The 22,324-nt window shown below is 44.6% G+C and overlaps 1 protein-coding gene across 4 annotated transcripts in view; it reads right to left on the bottom strand.

Moving 5' to 3' along the window:
- NFE2L1 (NFE2 like bZIP transcription factor 1) overlaps positions 1–22,324 on the bottom strand; it is a 92,506-nt gene that overhangs the window by 34,962 nt on the left and 35,220 nt on the right. For all 4 annotated transcript variants that reach the window (XM_069237528.1, XM_069237527.1, XM_069237530.1 and 1 more), the window contains exons 3-4: positions 10,568–10,777; positions 10,006–10,095 (exon numbers count right to left, since the gene is read on the bottom strand). In XM_069237528.1, coding sequence (XP_069093629.1) covers positions 10,006–10,095; positions 10,568–10,777 — 300 coding nt within the window. The remainder of the gene's footprint in view (positions 1–10,005; positions 10,096–10,567; positions 10,778–22,324) is intronic.

Below are 22,324 nucleotides of genomic sequence, written 5' to 3'. Positions count from 1 at the left end.
TCGTCGCCATGATGCCATCGGAAGTAGTACATAGACGCCCCCTCAGCGCAGTGACATCAGTTTCTTCTAACAACTTTCCACGCCAAAGCACAGAGCCACTAAGAACATTGAGATTGGTGCGCCAGAGCTAAGGACCTGAAGGGGAATCCCTATCCCTAGAAATCAGTATGCAAGCGGGGAGGATGGGTGGGTCAGTAAGGCATCTGCAACTAGAATATGTCTCTACCAGATATTTTGTTAGCCAAGGTAAGTAACTTGTACATCTGATAGAGACTTCTAGTTGTAGATTCCTTACCATAGGATAGATATGCAAGCAATATCATCCTCTGAGGTGAGCTGCGACCCAAGATCATACTAGAAAGTCCCGCACGACCAAAGTAGCTGTCCTGATGGAGCAGACTGTCCAGGCAGTAGTGTTTAGCAAACATGTGCAGGGACGCCCACATAGCTGCCTGGCAGATATCCAGGACAGGAACTCCGCATGCTAACGCAGTGAAAGCAGCAGTCGCTCTGGTGGGATGAGCACGAAAGCCCTCATGGGGTTGCTTCTTGGCCAAAGCATAGCACATCTTGGTGCAAAGAAGTACCCATCGAGAGATGGTACGTTTTTGCACCGCCTTCCCTTTCTTCGCATCCACATGCCCGACAAACAGTTGATCATCCACCTGGAAATCTTTAGTTCAATTAAGATAGAACGCCAACGCTCTTTGTGGGTTCAGACGGTCGAGTCTCTTCTCCTCATGGGAAGGATGTGGGGGTGCGTAGAAAGTAGGCAGGGTGATGGACTGGCCTACATGAAACGGTGTAACCACCTTGTGAAGGAAGCCTTAGTGCGCAACACCACTTTGTCAGTGTGCACCGAAAAGAATGGAGGTTTGGACGAAAGGGCCTGAAGCTCACTCTCCCTACAAGCAGAAGTGATGGCAACAAGAAAGACAGTTTTGAAGGTAAGGAGCCGTAAGGGACAATTGTGCATCGGCTCAAAGGGAGTACACATTAAATAAGTAAGGACAAGATTGAGGTCCCATTGAAGCATGATAAATGGAGTGGGAGGAAATAAATGGGTGAGACCTTTTAAGAATCTACTCACAATAGGGAATTTAAAAAGTGAGGGCTGATCAGGTAATCTAAGAAAAGCCGAAATGGAAGATAAATACCCTTTAAGGGTGCCCAAAGCAGAGCCCTGCTGGGCCAAAGAAAGAATGAACAAAAGATAGAGGGACAGAGAGGGGGAAATCAACAGATTTGTTGGTGCACCATGCCACAAATTTATGCCCCTCAATCTCCACTCATGAAGGTGATGATTGGATAGGTTCGGGTGGAGAACCATCCCCAGGTGCTGCGAATGAAGATCCGCCCGAAGATGGAGTCTGAGTGGGGGATTGATAGCCATACTCAATAGCTCTGGATCCCATGCTCTCCATGCCCACTCCGGAGGCACCAAGATGACTTGGGCCCGGTCATTCCGGATTTTCTTGAGAACTGTGAGCAGGAGTGGTATAGGCGGAAAGGAGACCGGAGTTCCACTCAAGACGAAGTGTGTCTCCGAGTAAGTGCCGCCTTGGAAACTCCAACGCACAAAACAGCTAACATTGTGAGTTCTCAGCAGAGGCAAACAGATCTAACTAAGGCTCTCTCCACTGCTGAAAGAGACCTTGTGCCACCTCGGGATGGAGACGCCATTCGTGATCGGCTGTGCATCGACAGCTGAGTTTGTCTGCTTTGGCATTGAGAGAACCCACCAGATGTTGAACCAAGAGGGTAATGCCCTGATGTTCCTGCCATGTCCAGAGACGTAGTGCCTCCTGACAAAGGGTCCAGGACCCTTCTCCGCCTTGCTTGTTGCAGTACCACATGCCGATAGTATTGTACGTGAACACCTGCAGTACCTTCCCTTTGAGAGAGGGAAGAAATGCCTTCAACGCAAGCCTGATTGCCCGGAGCTCCAGAAGATCGACATGGAGCCCAGACTCCGCCAGAGACCAGAGGCTCTGATCTCCGGCTTTCCCACGTGGCTGCCCCAACCCAAGAGCAATGCATCTGTCGCTATGGAGAGATCTGGTTGGGGAAGGGAGAGGGATCTGCCATGGACCCAATGCGGATTCGAAAGCCACCACTGCAGGTCTTTCGCAGTCCCCTCTGAGATCTGGACCATGTTGGAGAGATTCCACTGATGCTGTGCCCACTCGAACTTCAAGTCCCACTGCAGAGCCTGCATAAGCCATCTGGCATGTGTCACTAACAGGATGCAGGAGGCCATGATGCCCAGCAGCCCCAAGTCAGTCTCACCGAAACCCAAGACAGAGGCTAAAAGATCAGAATCATAGCCTGAATATCTTGGACTCGCTTTTCGTGAGGATAAGCCAGAAACTGCACTGTGTTCAGAACAGCTCCGATGAAAGGGAGCGACTGAGAGGGAGGTCTGGTGTGACTTTGGCACGTTTATAGTGAACCCCAGCGTGTGCAGGATGCTCGCCAAAGTCTGAAGGTGGGAGATGACTTTCTGGGGGCGAGTCTGCCTTCAACAGCCAGTCGTCGAGGTAGGGGGAAGACTGAGACCCCTAACCTGCGCAGATGAGCTGCAACCACCGCCATCACTTTCGTGAACACCTGAGGGGCACTGGTAAGGCCGAAGGTGAGCACCGTAAACTGATAGTGCTTGTGACCTACCACGCACGAATCGTAGGTAACGTCTGTGGGCAGGCAGGATGGGGATGTGGAAATAAGCGTTCTGCAAGTCCAATGCTACCATCCAGTCTCCTGGATATAAGGCAGACAGAACCTGAGCCAGGGTGAGCATTTTGAATTTCTCCTTCTTGAGGAACTAGTTGAGGTCCTGAATGTCTATGATAGGACATAGGCCCTTGTCCTTTTTCGGCACCAGAAAGTAGCGGGAATAACAACCAAGACCTACTTCTGGCACAGGGTTCTTCTCTATATCCCCTTTGGCCAAGAGAGCCACGACTTCCTGGTGAAGTGCCAAATGATCCTCCGGGAGTTGCCTGAGTGATGGAGGCATGGCCGGTGGGGCAGATTCAAAAGGGAGGGAGTAGCTCTTTTGAACGATCTGCAAAACCCATTTGCCTGAAGTGATGGATTCCCAGTGGGGGCAGGTGATGGCAAATCCTGCCGCCAACTGGATGAGAGTGAGGGGACTGACTAGGAGGGTTTGGAGGCTGCAGCGGGGGCAGAGGTGGACAGGGCAGACCTCTGGTTCCCTGTCCCACATCCACGTAGGATTCCCCGGCCATGCAGCGGCTGAACAGCATGGATGGCATGGTGGCTGGGTGGGGGACGCGACAGGGAGCCCCTTCCGTGGCCACGAAAGGGGCAAAAAGCGGACTGTGGGGGGCGAGGGGCAGAGGAAAGACCAAGGGACCGAGCCTTAGCACGGGAATCCTTGAATCTCTCCAAGCTCGAGTTCGCTTTGTCTACAAAGAGACGGGAGCCATCAAAGGGCATGTCCATAAGACTGTTGGACATCCCCCGAAGAATCAGAAGTACGGCATCAGGGGTGGCGTCTCAAGACCACCGTCATAGCAACCGATCTGCCCACAGAGTCGGTTGTGTCCAGCCCACACCGGATCGTGAACTTTGCCGCATCTCTCCCATTGTTGAAAGCTTGGAAGACAATAGCATGGGCCTCCTCCGGTATCTGCAGCAGAACTTGCGCACCCATATACCACAAAGAGTGGGTATAGCGGCCCAAAAGGCATGCAGTGTTCACAGAGCGAGACTGGAGGAAGAAAAAAAAAACTTCCCAAATTGTTCCAGTCTTTTTGATTCCCTACCAGGGGGTGCAGAAGGGAATGTGCCTGAAGAAGCCTGGATGACAAGACTCTCAGGCGTGGGGTGTTGGGACAGTAATTTAGGGTTGTTTGGGCGGGCCGATGGCAGTGCGCGATAGTCCTATTCACAGGAGACCCTGTGTTGGTTTTGGACCAAGTACCCAAAAGGACATCGGTGAGGGCTTCATTGAAAGGTAAAAGGGGCTCAGATGTGGAAGCCCTTGGTTGAAGCACCTGTGTCAGGATGTTGGACCTGAACTTTACAGTAGGTAGCTCAAGGCCAAGGACCTCAGCCCCCCTACTGACCACCATAGCATAAGTCGCTCCCTCCACCCTAGCCACGGTAGGAGGAGACAGCATGCCAGCGTCTGAAGAAGTGCCTAGTCCACTGGCCTCGCCCAATTCCTGTGCCCAGTCCAAAGATGGGTCATCCTGGTATTCATAAGGGTCCAGGGACCCGTCCAATCCTTCCCCGAATACATACCCATTGAAAAGAGGGTCCAAATCCGAACTAGGGTGAGCAGGTCCCATCGAAGACAGAGGTGGCGTCAGCTGACGTCGCTCCTACTCGGGGATAAGGATGGGTCGGCGTTGATAGTGGCGGCTACCGATGTCGGGAACTTCGACACTCGATCCATCGCCGGGGAAGGTCTCAGTGGTGCGACCGGCGCAGATCCGGAGGGGACCTCGGAGGCCAGAGCAGAAGCCGCCAGCACAGAACCCGAAGGACCCTCAACTGAACCCCTTAGGACCAAAGGCGCCTTATCTGGGTCAGTCCACCCCAAAACTTAGGCGCATGGCCTCAGAACTCCTCAGGTTGGGCGGGGGTCTCTCCGGCTCCCGGAAACTCTGGGAAGCGCGCAGCGGACCCAGAAGCAGGCTCCGAGGATGGAGGCTTTGAGCGTCGACGCTCCTCCCGCATTGCGACAGCCAAGCGACGAGGCAAACTCAAAGTGCAATGAGACCACTTTGACGACTTCTTTTTCTTACCTGTACCTAAAGATTCAAGGACGAATGGTGGTGGTGCCACGAATGGTCTAGAGACCGCGACCTACTTGGAGTCGAGCGCCGGACCGCCATGAGCTTGAGAGAACGCTCCCTCAAGGCCTTCAGGTGCATGGCCTGGCACTCTGAGCACCACTTCGGGTCATGGTCGCGCTCCAGGGACCACAAACAAACTCGATGTGGATCAGTCACCGACATCATGCAGTGATAGTCCTTGCATGGCTTGAACCCGGTCTTCGGGGACATCCTCGAGGCACCAAAAACTCACTACAAAACTCGACAAAACCGTCAAAAAGAGACCAGGGTAGCTCTCTCCGAATCAGCGCGTGTTGCGGAAAGAAAAGAACCGATGTCACTGCGCTGAGGCGGTGTCTATGTACTACTCCCAACGTCATCACGGCGACTAAGACGCCAACGACGGCCACGGAGTCGACCGGCGGCACCGACCAATGCGCAAGGCTATTGCTTGAAGAAAAATCTCCGGATCCAGTCTGACGTCTGGGTGAAATTCTAAGGTAACGAATTTGCAACCAGAAGTCTCTGTCTGATAACCCATATTATCTAGAGCCATTCTGGACTACTTGCGGCAAGGACCCTTGTAAGACTAAGAATGTGAATGGATGAAACAAGCAGAGAACAGTGGAACATGTACAACTCTGTCCAAGAGTGCCCACAAAAGGACGATGGCACAAGTGCGAACATACCAACACTGTAGTGAGTCTTAGGGTAAGATTAGCCTGTGTTGAGGGGAATCTTGCCTGCCACTATGGTGCCCACAATATCGCTAGAGTGGTAAGAGAAGCTAGTTAACTGGACAGGTGCCCAGTGGAAATGAAGAGCTTTAACAACTATTGAGAGCGGCAGAAAGCAGTTAATTAATGCATCACCCTTCCACTACATTCATCCGATCTGAAGATGCAGGTAATCTAGGAGAAAAAAATTAGAAGCTGCCAGGCCCAAAACTGAAGCCAGAAGGCACACAGATGAAGCAATCACAAGGACAATTAAGACAAGGTACAGACCAGACTAAATGGTAAGGTCAGCACTAAGCACCAGCTCTGCATAGGGATAAAGGGGATGGCCTACAGAGAGTGGATATTAGCCGCACACTGACAGACTGTCATCTTTTGCCTCACCTCCTTCAACAGATTAGAAGGATTACTCAATTCAACACAACTAAGGGGACAGGGAGAATTCTATGGGGGTTCAAAGTTCAAGTCAGTTGCAAGGCGGTTGGAGGTGTTTAAAGGATATTGGGGACCAAACCAACCTGCATCAGGTTACACTAGAGGCCTGCTCCTCAGATTCTGGGGTAGTGGGGGCCTGAATAATCAAGCTCACAATAGTTATGCTTTCTTAGATATGCAGGTGTTGAGATTTAGTGATATCCCTGCTGACCTCGCCCTTCACAGCAGAAAAGAAATGGAGGGAGATCAAATGTAGAGATTGAAAAATATAGTGAGCATTTAAGATACTATATTTAAATGAGCGAGTGCTCAACTCAAATGGAATATCAAAAAGAAAATGAAAATATCTTAGAAAGCGAGGTAAAGACCACAACATTTTCTTCTTTCAGAAGATGCATCTGCTTCGGGCCTACTTCGTCTGCATGAAACAAGTGATTACCCCTTCAGTTGTCAGTGTCGGCCAACTCAAAAACATCAACAGTGTTAATTATTTGTAGGTGGCACTTAGAAGTTACACAATATGGAATGAGGAGAGACCCTAAAGGCAGAGTGAGACCTTGCGGACAGGATTGCGAAAGGCAGACACTGATATACATGGAGATTACCTAACACTCATCAACATATACTCCCTTGATACATAGTATAAGATGAATTCCTGGTGAAGGTGATAAAGGGAGCTAATTTAATTCTGAATGGAGATCTGAACCCAGTGTGGGAGTGGGGTCTATCTAGACAGATCAGAGCCAGCCTCATAACATACCAAGGCTAAGTCCAAGTAAGAGAGTTGGTTTTAGACCTGGAACTAGCAAACACCTGGAGATATCTGCAGCCTAGAAAAATAAGTTACCCTTTCTACTCATCTGTACGTAGGGCATATGCAAGAACCGATCATCCCTTTACAACCAAGAGGTTTCTGTGCAGGCTACATGGGTAATATAGGGTATGGTGAACAACTATGGACCTCTCACAAGTAGAAGGAGGCAGACTGCAAAACAAAGGAAACTGGAGATTACCTGCTAGAATGCTCAGAGACCCAGACAGTATAGTGGAGGGGGAAACAAAAACGTCTCAGAAAAGAACTCTCAGGACAAGACTGCTCTCACCCACTGGGACACTTAAGGCAACACTCAAGAAAGGCAGCCTTCATATTTAGCCTTAACATTCACAGCTTATCAGAAGGAAAGACCTTTTAGAAGACTGCAGCTTAAGGAATTATATTAGGCAGAACGTAAGCAAGCTGACATCCCTCCATAAAACTAGTGAGACTAATTGCATCGATTAGGAGCTAACTGCAAACAGTGAGTAAAAATAAAGCGGAGTATACACTGCTCCATGTAAAACAAAACTTTTATAAACAGTAGAATCAAGCGGACAGACTGTTGGCCATGCAACAGAGTGCAGCAATCCAAGGCATTTAAAACCATTCCGAAACCCAACGGGCATGCCACTGACAGAGGAATTTAAGGGAAGAGGGGTCTATTCCGTTCCCTTGGTAGGCAACTACCATGGAGGCTGCGAAAAGAAAAGGAGAATTCAAGCTATCTACAGAAGGTACTAAAGCCCACCATCTCTCCTCAGTAGAAGGACACACTATGTAAGCCTATTAGGTTCATAGGTTCTTAATGCCATTAAATTCATGTGCCCAAATAAATCACTATCACCAGATGGGCTTATGACTGCTTTTTTAACTGACTCATTTCAATTCTTCTACTGGAGATACGATACAAGCAGCAGAGAAGAATACAATAGATGCATGCTTCGGTAATTCTATCACCAGAACAAACTGGTGTAAGCGGCAGGCAGGAGTAGCTCAAGAGAAAAAGGGCAGCTCTGCATGATAAGACTGGAGCGGGCAAACTGTAACTACACTGGAGGAGAGGAGACAAGTAGTGCAGGATTTGATTAAGGAGCGACCAGTGTCTAGTAAGAGGTGCTGCAGAGCTAAAGAGCGGGATTGTTTTAAACAGTATTGCTACCTTTAAGAAATAGCCATGCGAGAAGCAGTACAGTTTATTCTACTTGAGTCCCTCATATCAAATCAACTCATCTGCATCAGCTATAATCTATTGCAGAGTCTCTCGGTCGGACAGGCTCTCTGGATGTGGGGTGGGGATGTTGCAGATTGGAATAAGAGATGGAGCCTTTCTTGGATAATTGGTTCTTAAAGGGTTCATTATAGTGGAAAATGCAACAAGAGTACGCGATTAGTCAGAGCTGACCAGCATTCCAAACTAGTGAGACTATGTACAGATCTGTAGGAGTTATTTGTGGCGCACTAGAGTACACAATACAAAAACGACATTTTTTTTTGGCATTCAAAACAGCTTGTGCCATTAACCGCCTCCCACATCACTTGGGTACTCGAGAACAGAGGGAAGCAGTCAGCTTCTGAGTGACAGGTGCCATAGGAATCACTAAAGGCAGAAATTCTTCCCCCAACTCTTTATTTTTATTATTTCTGGTCCATGATTTCTAGTAACGATTCTGTTGAAGTGAGTAATGGCACTGACTGGCTATAATGTTATTTTAAAAAACCTCTGAGTGGGTGCCTTTAAAAAAACTAAAAAAACATTTTGGGTCCACAGGTTTCTGAATTTTAGGTTAATACAATGTTTTACAAAGGCAAATTTGTGGTAGACCGTTGAACACTTCTAAACCTTTAAGACAATCTTATTAAGAAATGTTCTAGTTAATTACAACAAGAACCTTTGACAAAGGTGCTACACATACAGCAGCACTGATCATCTGGTTAGCCACCAAATATTCTTTCTGTAGAAATTTACTGAGGCTCTTCTTTTCCAATTTGTGCTAAGAAAATCAGTTGTATGATGTAGGGATTCACAAAGCCATGTGTTTTATGGACGCCCACTATAATGACAAGTAACCTGTCTGTCCTCAAGATAGTGACATACATCATCTCTCTTCGAGACTGCATGCAACACCCTTGGTAGCTAGGTTGAGAATGTACATTTGGTTAGAGTGCCTTGCTTCTTTTCTAACGGATGAGTGTTCCATAAAGTGCCTGGTTCCCTAACATCATTGTCAAAGGGATCTCTCAAGAAGGTGGAAATATGTGTCAGCTGCTGTGAATTGCTTGCAGCACTTCACACATGGTTTACTCTCACGAGGGCTATTATATAGCCTTTCTGCATCCTAGCTGAAGAAACGTAAGAATTCCCCCAAAAAGGCAAGGAAGGACCCCACAGCATAAAAAAATTAATTAAAAAAATCGTAAAGTGCAAACAAAAAAACAAAATAAATAAATAATCAGGTTCTAGCTGAAAACGATCCACCGATCCAGGGGAGAAAAAAAAAACTATTGTGGTGCAGATATACACCCATTTATTATATTTAGGAGATACAGAGAAGTAGGACGTTCCATATCAATGGCTTTGAGAAGAAGCTTCTGATCTCACCACTTCATAGCAGGGGTGTCAGGAGTTAAGGATTCAAAGTCAGAATATAGGCATGAAACTAAACCCAGTCAGGGGAAGCTTGACCGTACCCTCTCCCTGTCCCCAAAGACCATCAAATCTGCCCCCTTTAAGACATATTGCATTGTATTCCCTTAACTCTTGAAAGGAATGCAACGCCTGCAAATCTGGGGATACTCAGTGTTCCTTGGGTTACTACGCCCAGATTAAATTTGCACTAAGGAAGTGTAATGTTGTGTTACTCTTGTTGTGCAAAATTACACTATTATTCCACATCCGCCAATTAAGCGCAGTTTGTAGCAAAAATGTAGAGAAAGCACAGGAACATGACTGACCGGCTAACAAGCAACTGCTGTTCACAGCACTTGCGTTATTGCCAGTAGCATCCTCACATTCAAAACATACACAAGGGTGCATTTTGCGCTAAAAAATAGATCAAAGTGTGATTGTGCATTTCACTTAAGCAGAATTTTTCAGAACCTTTGCACAATTACGTAAAAGCAAATTATGTGAATTTCCTACTGCTCTCATTTCCATAGGAGTTTAGAACTAGAGAAACATTGCTTTATATTCATAAATGTACCCACTCACTTCAGAGTTTTCTCCAAAGGGGAACGTTGCCTCAAGAAGCCGTAGGCATTCCTCTAGAGACAGGCTTGTCTGGTCCGCCAAGGTGGACACCTAAGGAATAAATAAACAGGTGAAACCTCAGCCAGGACCTACTAAGAATTCACTCTGACTCACACCCTTGACGCTCTTCGCACCACCTCCTACTTGGTCACGATTGAGACCCTTACATCACATCGTACATGCTCTCCAGTTGCCCACTTTTCTGCACCTTCAGAAAACTTATAACTCAAACATTAGATATCCACATATCCTGACAGGATTCCATGTAGGACCATGCCACAAACAGATTCAACAAATTAAGCAAAGGTTACTCTGATATGCTTGCAAGCAGTCTTCCATGGTCCCGTAATTCATGCAGAATCATTTTTGCAAACTATACATCTCTGTACCAGGCTATAGACAACAATCAATCAGATGCACTCACCTCACTTTTTATGTCACCCATTCAACTGCACTATTTGAATGGGCAAGTCAAAAAAATGCTCCAAGTTCCAAAGCTGGTAGAAAGTGTTGGAAGTCTTACCTGTACTGGGAGGGTCTCTCCGGTCTCTCCATCCACAGCTGACCTAGAAGATCGGACTTCATCCTCTTCTAACCTGAGACCAGCATCAATCTTTTCATGTTCCAATTTCTCCACATCACTTTCCTTTTGCCTGTTGCTGTAATCAAATATCTCTCGTCCGGCCCCAAGGTCGATGTCCTGCCTCCATAATATGTCAATGAGATCCAGGTCCTGAAGGTTGAAGAGGATTAGATAGGAGGGGAAAGAGTGAACAAAATGTTAGCAACACTGACCACCTAAGTCAGCTATGCATCCGAAGCAGCAAGCAATCTGCAAACTTCAATACCACGGAACAGACAATGAATTTTACAAGCTTCATCACCTATGAGCATTCTGGACACCAGACTAGAAATCATAAATGACATGCCTGAGAAGAATTGTGGTCTTTTGATTCAGGATTGAGAAATTTGCAATGGTTGCAGCTAACTCCACCCTCAAGAGGCAGAATGAGCTATATTTATAAAAAACTAACAAAAAAAAAAAAAAAAACTTAGCAGTTACAAGCCATGGTATTGTTAACAAAATTGGAGCCACAGAGTGCTCTACGAGCATGTTTGTATCCAGTGAGTGATGCCACCAGTTTGTCCAAGAACCTAAACACACTACAAACAGGTGTATCTTAAGAGTGTTCTAGTTTGAGGATGCTGAGAGAGTGCTGGAATATAAATTGCCCTCCTATTTCAGGTGTGCTGAGAGCGGACTGTGGCTGAAAAATACATATTTGTCAACCTCAATAAAAGATGAAGGGGCATTGCAGTTGTGTAGGCTGCTGGTGACATGGTTGCAATAGTGTACCAACACTGTGCTAAATAAAAGGGGGGTTGGAGGGCTGGGCTTCTAATAACTTCAAGACACTTAAGTGTCAAATAATGTAGAATGCGACCATTACGTCCTAAAAATAAGGTAATCTAAATGGAGGAGTAATAAGAAAGGAAGAAAAGAGCAAAATAGAGTGACTAAAGGAACAAAATATGGGAAAATTACATCTACAGTACACAAGTGAAATCTGCCAAATGTAGGGAAAGGATACCTAATTTGCCAGGTTAATCCACTTTCCTTATTTCACAGCCTTTACTCACCGTACCACAATTAAAACAATCTAAACGACTGACCAATCACTAAACTCTTAAACTAGCTTACATCTCTGATGTCACCGCTTTTAGGATGAAGACAACTTCAGTTATGTAATATTCATGAACCTTAATTTTTTTTAATTACATTTTAGGCAGAATGGGCTTAATTAGGTCGAACACGGAAGCGCTTTCACCTTTTGTAAGTATTGTGGGCGTTTAACCATGCCTATCTCACGCCCATCCCTTTAATTTGTTCCTGGGCTTGCCTTTCAGAAATCACTTGAGGTCACTGGTAAATACTTCGTCCCGCCTTGAGACTGTTTTTGTCACGCCTTGCAGACTACATTTGTTACATGGATTATTGCACCACTGCTGATATACTTCAGTGTGGACGGACATTTTTTTTTCCTCTTATCGCTCCCCTTCGTGCTGCATGGCAGCCAAGGCGCTCACAGCACGAACAGGCACATTAGCGTGAACTCAATCTGCAGTATTGGAGCACTGGTCACATTGTTCACAGTTACCTAATCAGAGTCATTTCTTGTGGATCTCCTCTTAAAACACTTGATATTGGTAAATGCTTTACATAAAACAGAAATCCTCAAAGCCTGGCACAGCAGGAGATACAATACTATAATATTCACTGCACTCGGGAAACTCGTCCCATAATGCTTTGCAGGGCATTACTTTTACAAAACATTTTGCTCAGAACTCAGCCTGTGGTGGTCCTAGGACAGTGGGACCGCCACCAAAACATTCAGCACGGTACACACATTCTGGCAAGATAATCTCTGCCCCCCACACTAGGTTAGTGGGGTCCCCCAAAATAACCCCTCCCACCAGTGTTCTTTTAAGTGCTCCCATGGCTGGAAATTTTGTTTTACAGCTGGAGTAGCTTGTGTTTTAAGGGCCTTGTTTGTAATATGATTGCTATACCCCTACCTCTGAAAATGTCCAATGTACTACACCCTCATATGGGCTAAATATATGGTTACATTGCATTGTTTACTGCCATATTCTTTTTGCGTGGTTATACCCTCTATGAGCTATCTAGTTACAAAACCATGTTTCTTACAAATGCTATTTTCATACTAAAATATTCATGGCACGGAAACATGCCCCATAATACTTTGCAAGGGTTTACTTTTACAAAACATTTTTGTTCATAACTCAGCCTGTGGTGGTCCTAGGACAATGGCGCCACCTTCAAAACACTGACCACAATCTGCTCTCTCTACATCATCTCTGGGCCCCCACACTATATTAATGGGGAATCCAAAATAACTGCTACCACCATTCATTATCTTTTTAAGCTCCCTCTTGGTTGCAACTTTTGTTTTATAGCTGGGAGAAGTTATGATTTATGGGCCTTTCTTGTATTATCATTGCAATAGGCCTGCTCGCTTTGGAAATGTGTAAATCATTATGCATTATAGGGGCTACATATATGGTTACACTGCATTACTTTGTCCCATTCATTTTTGATTGATGTGCTTATGCTCTCTAAGGGCTGACTGTGTGGTTACATGACGGTTTCTTCCGAATGCTTTTTTATTGCGGTGTCCTCTAGGGGCTGTTCTGAGCATTGCAGTAAACACACTATAATATTTGCTTCACGAAAAATCACCCTTGAATGCTTAGCAGGGCATTACTTTTACAAAACATTTTTGCTCATAACTCAGGCTGTGGTGGATCTAGAACAATGGGATCACCTTCAAAAACACTCTGTCTACATCATCTCTGGGTCCCCACACTAGCTTAGTGGGGCCCAAAAATAACAACCCCTCCCACTATTCAGTGTCTTTTATGCTTGCTCACGGCTAGAACTTTTTACTTTACAGGTGGGAGAAGTGTTGTTTTAAAGGCCTTATTTGCAATATTGCAGTAGGCCTGCTAGTTCTAACAATGCACTCTATGGGATAAGTATATGGTTACATTGCAATAATTTCTCCTGCTTGTTTCATGGGGTTATGCTCTCTAGGGGCTGACAATCTGGTACATGACAATGTTTCTTACAACTTATATTTTTGTTATGGTGCTCTCTAGGGGCTGTTTTGAGCATTACAGGATACTGTTAAACATTTATTTATGATAAAGGTTTATATGATAATTGTATATGTTTTAATAATCTCTCCTTATTATAACCATGATTCAGGCCAACTTAATATCCTTATTACACTATGACTGTTAGAACACTCTTGATATTTTGGGTCACCCTTCTACTTTATTTCTCCTTTGTGGCTGTTCTGTCTCTTTTTGGGGGGATTGTGTTATCCAGCCAGCAACTCTGATGGTGGGATGGTGAAAGTGGTATTCTATTGGAATTAGCATGGCAAATTAGGTTGCTAAATGGCAACATTTTCATTTTTTGCTGAAGATAGAGGAAGAAGGTAAATGGAAGTGCTTTAGTTATGTGAAGGGCCACTGGAATTATATGGCAGGAACAGACGAAATTATGAGGCAGGGTTGACCAATTTATGTGGCAAGAAAAATCCAATTATGAATTTACAATGCCAATATAGCTCTAACTCAAGCAAATGCGGGACCCGTTGCATTGTAAATGTGTGGTTTTTTTTTACAAGATGGTACTAAGAGAGCCATGAATGCCAAAGAACACTACTAAGTGAAGCATAAAATATATAAGACTATGCACAAAATATTTTCTGCATAATATGGGTGTGTGTATATATATATATATATATTACATACAATGTTGCAAAAAGTATAGTATCTATAGATTCTTCATAGCAATGTATACCTGATATAATCTAGTCCTCACCAAGTCATAACAATAGATAAAGCTAAACCTGTGTAACAAATCACCTAATTTTTGTTTTGTCTTCATTAATTAAACAAAGCAAAAACGAAACAACCAATATTGAGAAGCCTTCCATATCACTTAAGGTAACAAAAATATGGTGCTGCTAAACAAGCACACGATTAGTTGTGAAGACCTTCCACCACCTTTATACAAAACAAGCATTTGCAAAGCAACGGGTCTCAAATTTGCTTGAGTTAGAGCTATTAGCGTTGTAAATTCCTAACTGGAATTTTCATGCCACATAAATTGAAAATGAAAAGTAATAGTTTAACATAAGCAAGCCAATTCAAAGCACCACGAAGGAGAGATACAAAAGCAAAAAGAATTTTGCATGCAGTCACCTGTATCAGCAAACGTGCAATTATCCATGTAACAGGGTCAATGATCAAGGCGGTAACAAAACTGCCCCAAGGAGGGACAAATGGGAAGCATTTACCAATGATAAAGGATTTTAGAAAGGCAAGCCCACAAACGAGTGATAGTGATGGGCATGCGATGGTTAAAGGCCTACATATAGATTACAACACATCAGAATGCTTGTGCGCTTGACCCAATGAGAAACGTAACGCTGATTTGGAACATTTAAACTGGTGGTAATGGCCTCAGTCTCAGTCTGGTAAGGATTATAAAGCCTTTACCAAACAATATAGGTCTATTATTCCAAATTGGGGCAGAAGTTATACAAATGAAGTTCAAAATAGCTGTTAACCAGCTTGGTTGTCAATTTTCTAAACTTATCCACCTCATGATCAGATCGTCTGATGCTGTTAGGAATTCACAAAGGATCCCCAAAGCCAAAAACAGGGACCAGCAGGCCTCTTGTAAGAAATTGGATTATTAGTCTAGCATTGTAGAAGGCCCACTCAAATAATGAACACAATACTTGTCACTGTGAACCACAACATTCACTAAATTAACCCGAGCTTAACCCTCTAGTACGTTGGCACAAAGCTGTCAAGCTTAACCCAATCAATGTATAAAGTATTTATGCAGCACTCAAACAGTAATAAATTGAAAAGTTAAGAAAAATCCTAAACCAATTCAGAAAAAGTGATGTAATTTATTTATTAAAATTAAAACGACAAAAGAAACAATTAGTAGAACCAGAGAGAAGTTTTAAAGGGAACACCACCAAAAAGCACAAAGCACCACTTGCGGTTATCCGGTCGAGCTGGACCTGTGAAAAGTTATAACTTCAGGCTGACCGCAATAGAGCGCGGGTCGGACATAGGGATCAGGTCAGCCCCACTGAAGAATCACATTCTCTAGTCCGGTGTAATGGATACAGTTCGCAGTGGCAATGGCGTGGGTCAGGCTTTCGGCACGAGGAAGAGGTCAAGCGTCACTGCTGTAGCTGGTCGCCGCTGGATATACGCAGTTGGCCTGAACTTGAAACTTTACCCCAGTCTAGCGCAGCCAGATACTTCATTTTAGTCATTTTTATTTATTAAAATGATCTTTATTTTTCTAAAATTGATTTGGATTTTTGTGTTGAGTTTTCACTTTTGGCACTGTTTGAGTGCTACATAAATATTTTACACACTGCCTCCAAGTTAACCCTGGCCGCTTTGTATCAAGCTACCATATGGTTAAGCACAGGCTCAACCACTCACAACTAATAACCCACCTTCTTACACCCGCTCAACAGAAAAGTATCCAAAGTTATGATTCTACCATTAGAAAAAGACAAAACGAGTGCAAATTTCATGGAAAGGTTGCTTTAAGAAAACCTTGACTCCAAAAAAAAAAACATAACTTAAAAGGGTAGCAGAAGTATAAAGGATGAAAATCCCACATCAACTGAAGTATGGGGCAATGTACAAAGATTAATCAGTAATTTCTATAGGTGCTAGAGTGGTATAGGTTTCTTACTACCCACGAATTCCGCTAAATATACAAAATTATTAGACACCACCATACACATAACAGTTCACATCCATTGTATCCAAATGTAGATGAATAGACCAAGTCCATCTATTCATGTACTCAAAGAACAAGATTTATTGTGCAACAATGTAGTCCTTCAAATATTCCCAAATACTGTATGAAAATAAAAACGAAGCAGTCAAAATGCGCTTTGTCACCAATCGTGACTTCCAGGCTAAAAAATGTAATATGATGCTCTTTGTTTATATACACAAGTATGTTCTCTCTCCATAAATAACATAAATCACCCGTTTTTTTTGGGACATTTTTACATTATATGCGCTTTGTGATTTGCCTAGCATACAACCCTCTGCACTACCTCATAATGAGTCCAAGCTTCCACTAAACAAAAGTACGTTCTCTCTCCAGAAAGAACATTAAACCTCTGCGCTACCTTATGATGTCTCCAAGCTTCCACTATACAAAAATATGTTCTCTCTCCATAAAGAACATTAATCGCCAAAGTTATTTTGACATTTTTTACAATAAATGCATTTTGCGATTTGCATAGTACACGTTCTTTCAGCAGGCACATTAACCCTCCACACTACCTTATGAGTCCAAGCTTTCACTGACAAAAGTAAGCTCTCTCCAAAAAGAACATTAACCCTCTGCGCTACCTTAGGAGTCCAAGCTTCCATTAGACAAAAGTATGTTCTCTCTCCAAAAAGAACATTAATCATCGGAGCTATTTTTACATATTTACATGATATGCACTGTGATCTGCTAAGTACATGTTCTTTCCAGGATTGTGGGACTTGTAGTTTCATTTTTATAACATGACACATGCTGGAAACCCGCCTTTGGAGTAGTATTCGTAGAGTTGTCGAGCTCCCTAGTTCGATGCGCAATTTTCTCATTTAGTTTGTTTTTTCCTTGCATTCTGGGACTTGTAGGTTTTTTGTTTTGTTTTTTGTTTGTTTTTTAACCCCTTCGCTGCCAGGCCTTTTCCCCCTCCTGTGCCAGGCCTTTTTTTGCCTACTTGGGGCAGTTCGCGCTTAGGAACTCATAACTTTTTGTCCACATAAGCTAACCAAGCCAAATTTGCGTCCTTTTTTCCAACATCCTAGGGATTCTAGAGGTACCCAGACTTTGTGGGTTCCCCTGAAGGAGGCCAAGAAATTAGCCAAAATACAGTGAAAATTCCGTTTTATTCCAAAAAATTGGAAAAAGTGGCTGCAGAAGAAGGCTTGTGGTTTTTCCCCTGAAAATAGCATCAACAAAGGGTTTGCGGTGCTAAACTCAGCAGCTTCCCAGCTTTCAGGAACAGGCAGACTTGAATCAGAAAACCCAATTTTTCAACACAATTTTGGCATTTTACTGGGACATACCCCATTTTTGCAATTTTTTGTGCTTTTAGCCTCCTTCCAGTCAGTGACAGAAATGGGAATGAAACCAATGCTGGATCCCAGAAACCTAAACATTTCTGAAAAGTAAACAAAATTCTGAATTCAGCAAGGGGTCATTTGTGTAGATCCTACAAGGGTTTCCTACAGAAAATAACAACTGAAAAAGAAAAATATTGAAATTGAGGTGAAAAAAACATCAATTTTTCTCTACGTTTTACTCTAACTTTTTCCTGCAATGTCAGATTATCGAAAGCAATATACTGTTACGTCTGCTGGACTCCTCTGGTTGCGGGGATATATAGGGCTTGTAGGTTCATCAAGAACCCGAGGAACCCAGAGCCAATAAATGAGCTGCACCCTGCAGTGCGTTTTCATTCTATACCGGGTATACAGCAATTCATTAGCTGAAATATAATGAGTAAAAAATTGCTATCAAGAAAACCTTTGTGTTTCCAAAAAGGGCACAAGATAAGGTGTTGAGGAGCAGTGGTTATTTGCACATCTCTGAATTCTGGGGTGACCATACTAGCATGTGAATTACAGGGCATTTCTCAAATAGATGTCTTTTTTACACACACTCCTATATTTGGAAGGAAAAAATGTAGAGAAAGACAAGGGGCAATAACACTTGTTTTGCTAATCTATGTTCCCCCAAGTCTCCCGATAAAAATGATACCTCACTTGTGTGGGTAGGCCTAGAGCCCGCGACAGGAAACGCCCCAAAGCGCAACGTGGACACATCCAATTTTTTTAAAGAAAACAGAGGTGTTTTTTGCGAAGTGCCTGCTTGTAGATTTTGGCGTCTAGCTCAGCCGGCACCTAGGGAAACCTACCAAACCTGTGCATTTCTGAAAACTAGAGACCTAGGGGAATCCAAGATGGGGTGACTTGTGGGGCTCGGACCAGGTTCTGTTACCCAGAATCCTTTGCAAACCTCAAAATTTGGCTAAAAAAAACACATGTTCCTCACATTTCTGTGGCAGAAAGTTCTGGAATCTGAGAGGAGCCACAAATTTCCTTCCACCCAGCGTTCCCCCAAGTCTCCCGATAAAAATGATACCTCACTTGTGTGGGTAGGACTAGCACCCACGAAAGGAAATGGCCCAAAACACAACGTGGACACATCACATTTTTTCATAGAAAACAGTGCCTACCTGTGGATTTTGGCCTGTAGCTCAGCCGGCACCTGGGGAAACCTAGCAAACCAGGGCATTTTTGAAAACTAGAAACCCAGGGGAATCCAAGATGGGGTGACTGCGGGGCTCTGACCAGGTTATGTTACCCAGAATCCTTTCCAAACATAAAAATTTGGCCAAAAAAACACTTTTTCCTCTCATTTCGGTGACAGAAAGTTCTGGAATCTGAGAGGAGCCACAAATTTCCTTCCACCCAGCGTTCCCCTAAGTCTCTCGATAAAAATGGTACCTCACTTCTGTGGGTAGGCCTAGCGCCCACGAAAGGAAATGGCCCAAAACACAACGTGGACACAACATCTTTTTTTCACAGAAAACAGAGGTGTTTTTTGCAAAGTGCCTACCTGTGGAGTTTGGCCTCTAGCTCAGCCGGCCCCCAAAAATAAATTCCCCCCCCAACCTCCACCCCGGGAGCGACCCTTGCCTACGTGGTCGCTCCCCCTGTGGGACATTGGCGCCAAAAAACAAATCCCCGGTGCCTAGTTGTTTCTGCCCCCTTGGGGGCAGATTGACCTAAAATCGGCCAATCTGCCCCCGGGGGGCAGAAATGGCCTAAAATAAATATGCCCCCCCAGGGAGCGACCCTTGCCTAAGGGGTCGCTCCCCTTGCGTGAATTCACGCAAAGAAAAAACTCCCTGGTGTCTAGTGGTTTCTGCCACCCTTGGGGGCAGATTGGCCTCATCAAAATAGGCCAATCTGCCCCCCCTGGGAGCGACCCTTGCCCAAGGGGTCGCTCCCTTATGTGAATTTCACAAAAAAAAACAAAAAAAAAACCTGTGTCTAGTGGGGTTTCAAAAGCCGGATTGCAAGCAATCCGGCTTTTGAAACCCTGGGAGAGACTTCAAAGGGCAGGAAATAGATTTCCTTCCCTTTGAAGCCCCTCCGGGCCTCCCCCAGTGTCACAAGGGGGGGGGGGGGGGGGGGGGGAAGGGGGAGGAAGGGGAAGGTCTTCCCCTTCCATCCCTGCCTTGGGGTGGGGGGTGCACGGGGGGGGCGCGCTAGCGCTCCCCCAAGTTCCCCTGTGCCTTGGACGAGGTGACCTCGTCCAAGGCACAGGGGAACTGTAGCCTTGGACGAGGTGACCTCGTCCAAGGCACAGAAGCGGTTAATAAGGTGATATAAAGTGCGAATACAAAGCAAAAACCTGACTGGATGAACTACACATGTTTGAGTCTGTGAAACTTGAGCTGTGTGCATGTATTTATAAAACTAACCTCGAGGAGAGCTTACAGTTGATTATGCTACACAATGGTCAGCAGGGTTGACCACTTAATGTGGCAAAAACATCCAGTTATGCATTTACAATGCCAATAGCTCCAAATCAAGTAAATGCGAGTCCTACTGCATTGCAAATGCTTGCTGTTTTGTTTCCTGTCACAGAGCACTGGCCCAAGTACTGTATCCTTACACTGCGGCTGCTTATCTGTTTTATGGGACTAATCTTTTCCCTTTGATTCCTGCTGGTGTCATGGGAAGGCTCTCTGAATGCACAGCTGCTCCCCCTGCATTTGGATTTCGAGCGCAATTTTAAACAAGCTTGTAAATATTGTCAAAGTGCACCCTGTTATGTTTCGCAACTGTGCATCTTTTATTTTACTTTTTTGCCATGCTCAATCACTGCAGTACGCTCTCTAGTGCAACTTTCCTGCTGCTAGACCACTCACTCCCAGTCCAGGCTGTCCCACACTATCACAACCCAGGGCACTGAAGCCACTGATTGGCTGACGCTGCATGCTATATCACTCCACTCACTGTGCTCTCCAATCACAAGGTACAGTGCTACAGAAACGTGGAGGTGCAGTGTTTTGCTGCTGTAATGATCACTGGGACCCGCATTTATACACCACACACCACTTGGCACCCCAGAAGCTCTACACACCCAGCCTTCCCTGTGACCTCTAAACTGTACGGTTGTCTAGGCCACAATGGTTCAGAACTGTACACATAAGAGAGACAACTGCATTAAGCGCCACATACACCACTGCTGCCGGGGTGGGCAAGATTACAACTGTTTTGGGTGTTCTGAATCATTAGATACTTAAAAGGGAACTGCAACTGAATTTCACAACTTATTGAAAATAGCTGCAGAACTAAATTCTCTGCTTCTAAGTGATAATTTAAGTTTGTTCTAACCTTGTAATACTAGTTGTATATAGGTTTACTTTATGAGTGGTCATTAATCAGGTATTAAAACGTTGTAAAAAAATTGTTTTCCTCGGTTACATCATAAACGTTTCATTGTATAAAAGCCAAAACCATGCTGTGGACACACCCGTTCGGTTCCTAAAGCATATAATAGTGCACGTCTTTTATGTCTGCCTGCACAACGTATTTAATTGTTCACCAATCTCACGTGTTCAGTTTCTAAACTATCTATCCTTCTAAATTCCAGCCTTTTCAGTTCTTAGTGTATGCAGTTCTTTGGAGGCGAGGGATCTCTGGCAACGAAAGCCAGCCTTATTTCTTTGCCAATATTTTAGTGACCTGTAGAGCACTTTTTTCATAACCGCTAGATACAAAAAAAAAAAAAAAAGGACGTTGGGCTCGTTGAATGGCTGGAAAGTAGGTAGGAAAATAAGATGCAGGCTGTGAGCAGGGGTAGGGCAATGGAAAGGTGAAGGTGGGGCGTGCTTTTACGGAGAGGTTCCGCCTTGTACAAGGGAAACTGGAAGCAGGCGGGGCTGTGTGGGTGTGAGCCACATACCAGAGAGTTGAGACTCCCCTTATTTTCTGGCAGTACGCCATGTATTTGGAGCTGACATAAGCAACTTGGGGGGGGGGGGGGGGGGGGGGGCTGTGTGTGTGTGGGGGGTGGGGGGGGGGGGTTTGGGGGCGTATAATCAAAATGTCATCCTTGGATACCACAATACGTCTTGTTTGTAACAGTGTAGCCAACACACTGTGTCGTATATGGTATGTACACCTACGACTTCATCAGGGCATAAATCCGATGAAATTACGAGTAATTGGCTATGCTGTTACAAACAAGACCTATTGCTGTATCCAAGGATGAAATTGTGATTGCACTGATACAATAAAGGCAACACTGATTTCCAGGATTAACACTAGGAATAAAGGTCAAACTAGGAATACAAGGACTTGTTGGTGTGAAACAATATTTGGGCTGCTCGGAGGGTTGCTCTGCTATGTTTAGACGTCTTGTGCTCCTTACATGGGGGTTTGAGTTCGCTAGCTTATCCTCCTTAGAGCACCATATAATTTGATGCAAGAAGGGTACGCAAGGGTTTGTGCCCATACACCTGGCCACTTCTCTTACGAACATATAGAGACTCCTTTGCCTGTCTGAGGGCGACACAAGTCAACCATAACTGTGCTTCCTGGCCTATGCTGAGGT

This window comes from Pleurodeles waltl, chromosome 6 (assembly GCF_031143425.1).
Source record: "Pleurodeles waltl isolate 20211129_DDA chromosome 6, aPleWal1.hap1.20221129, whole genome shotgun sequence".
Taxonomy (NCBI): domain Eukaryota; kingdom Metazoa; phylum Chordata; class Amphibia; order Caudata; family Salamandridae; genus Pleurodeles; species Pleurodeles waltl.
This window is presented reverse-complemented; position numbering and strand designations above follow the sequence as displayed.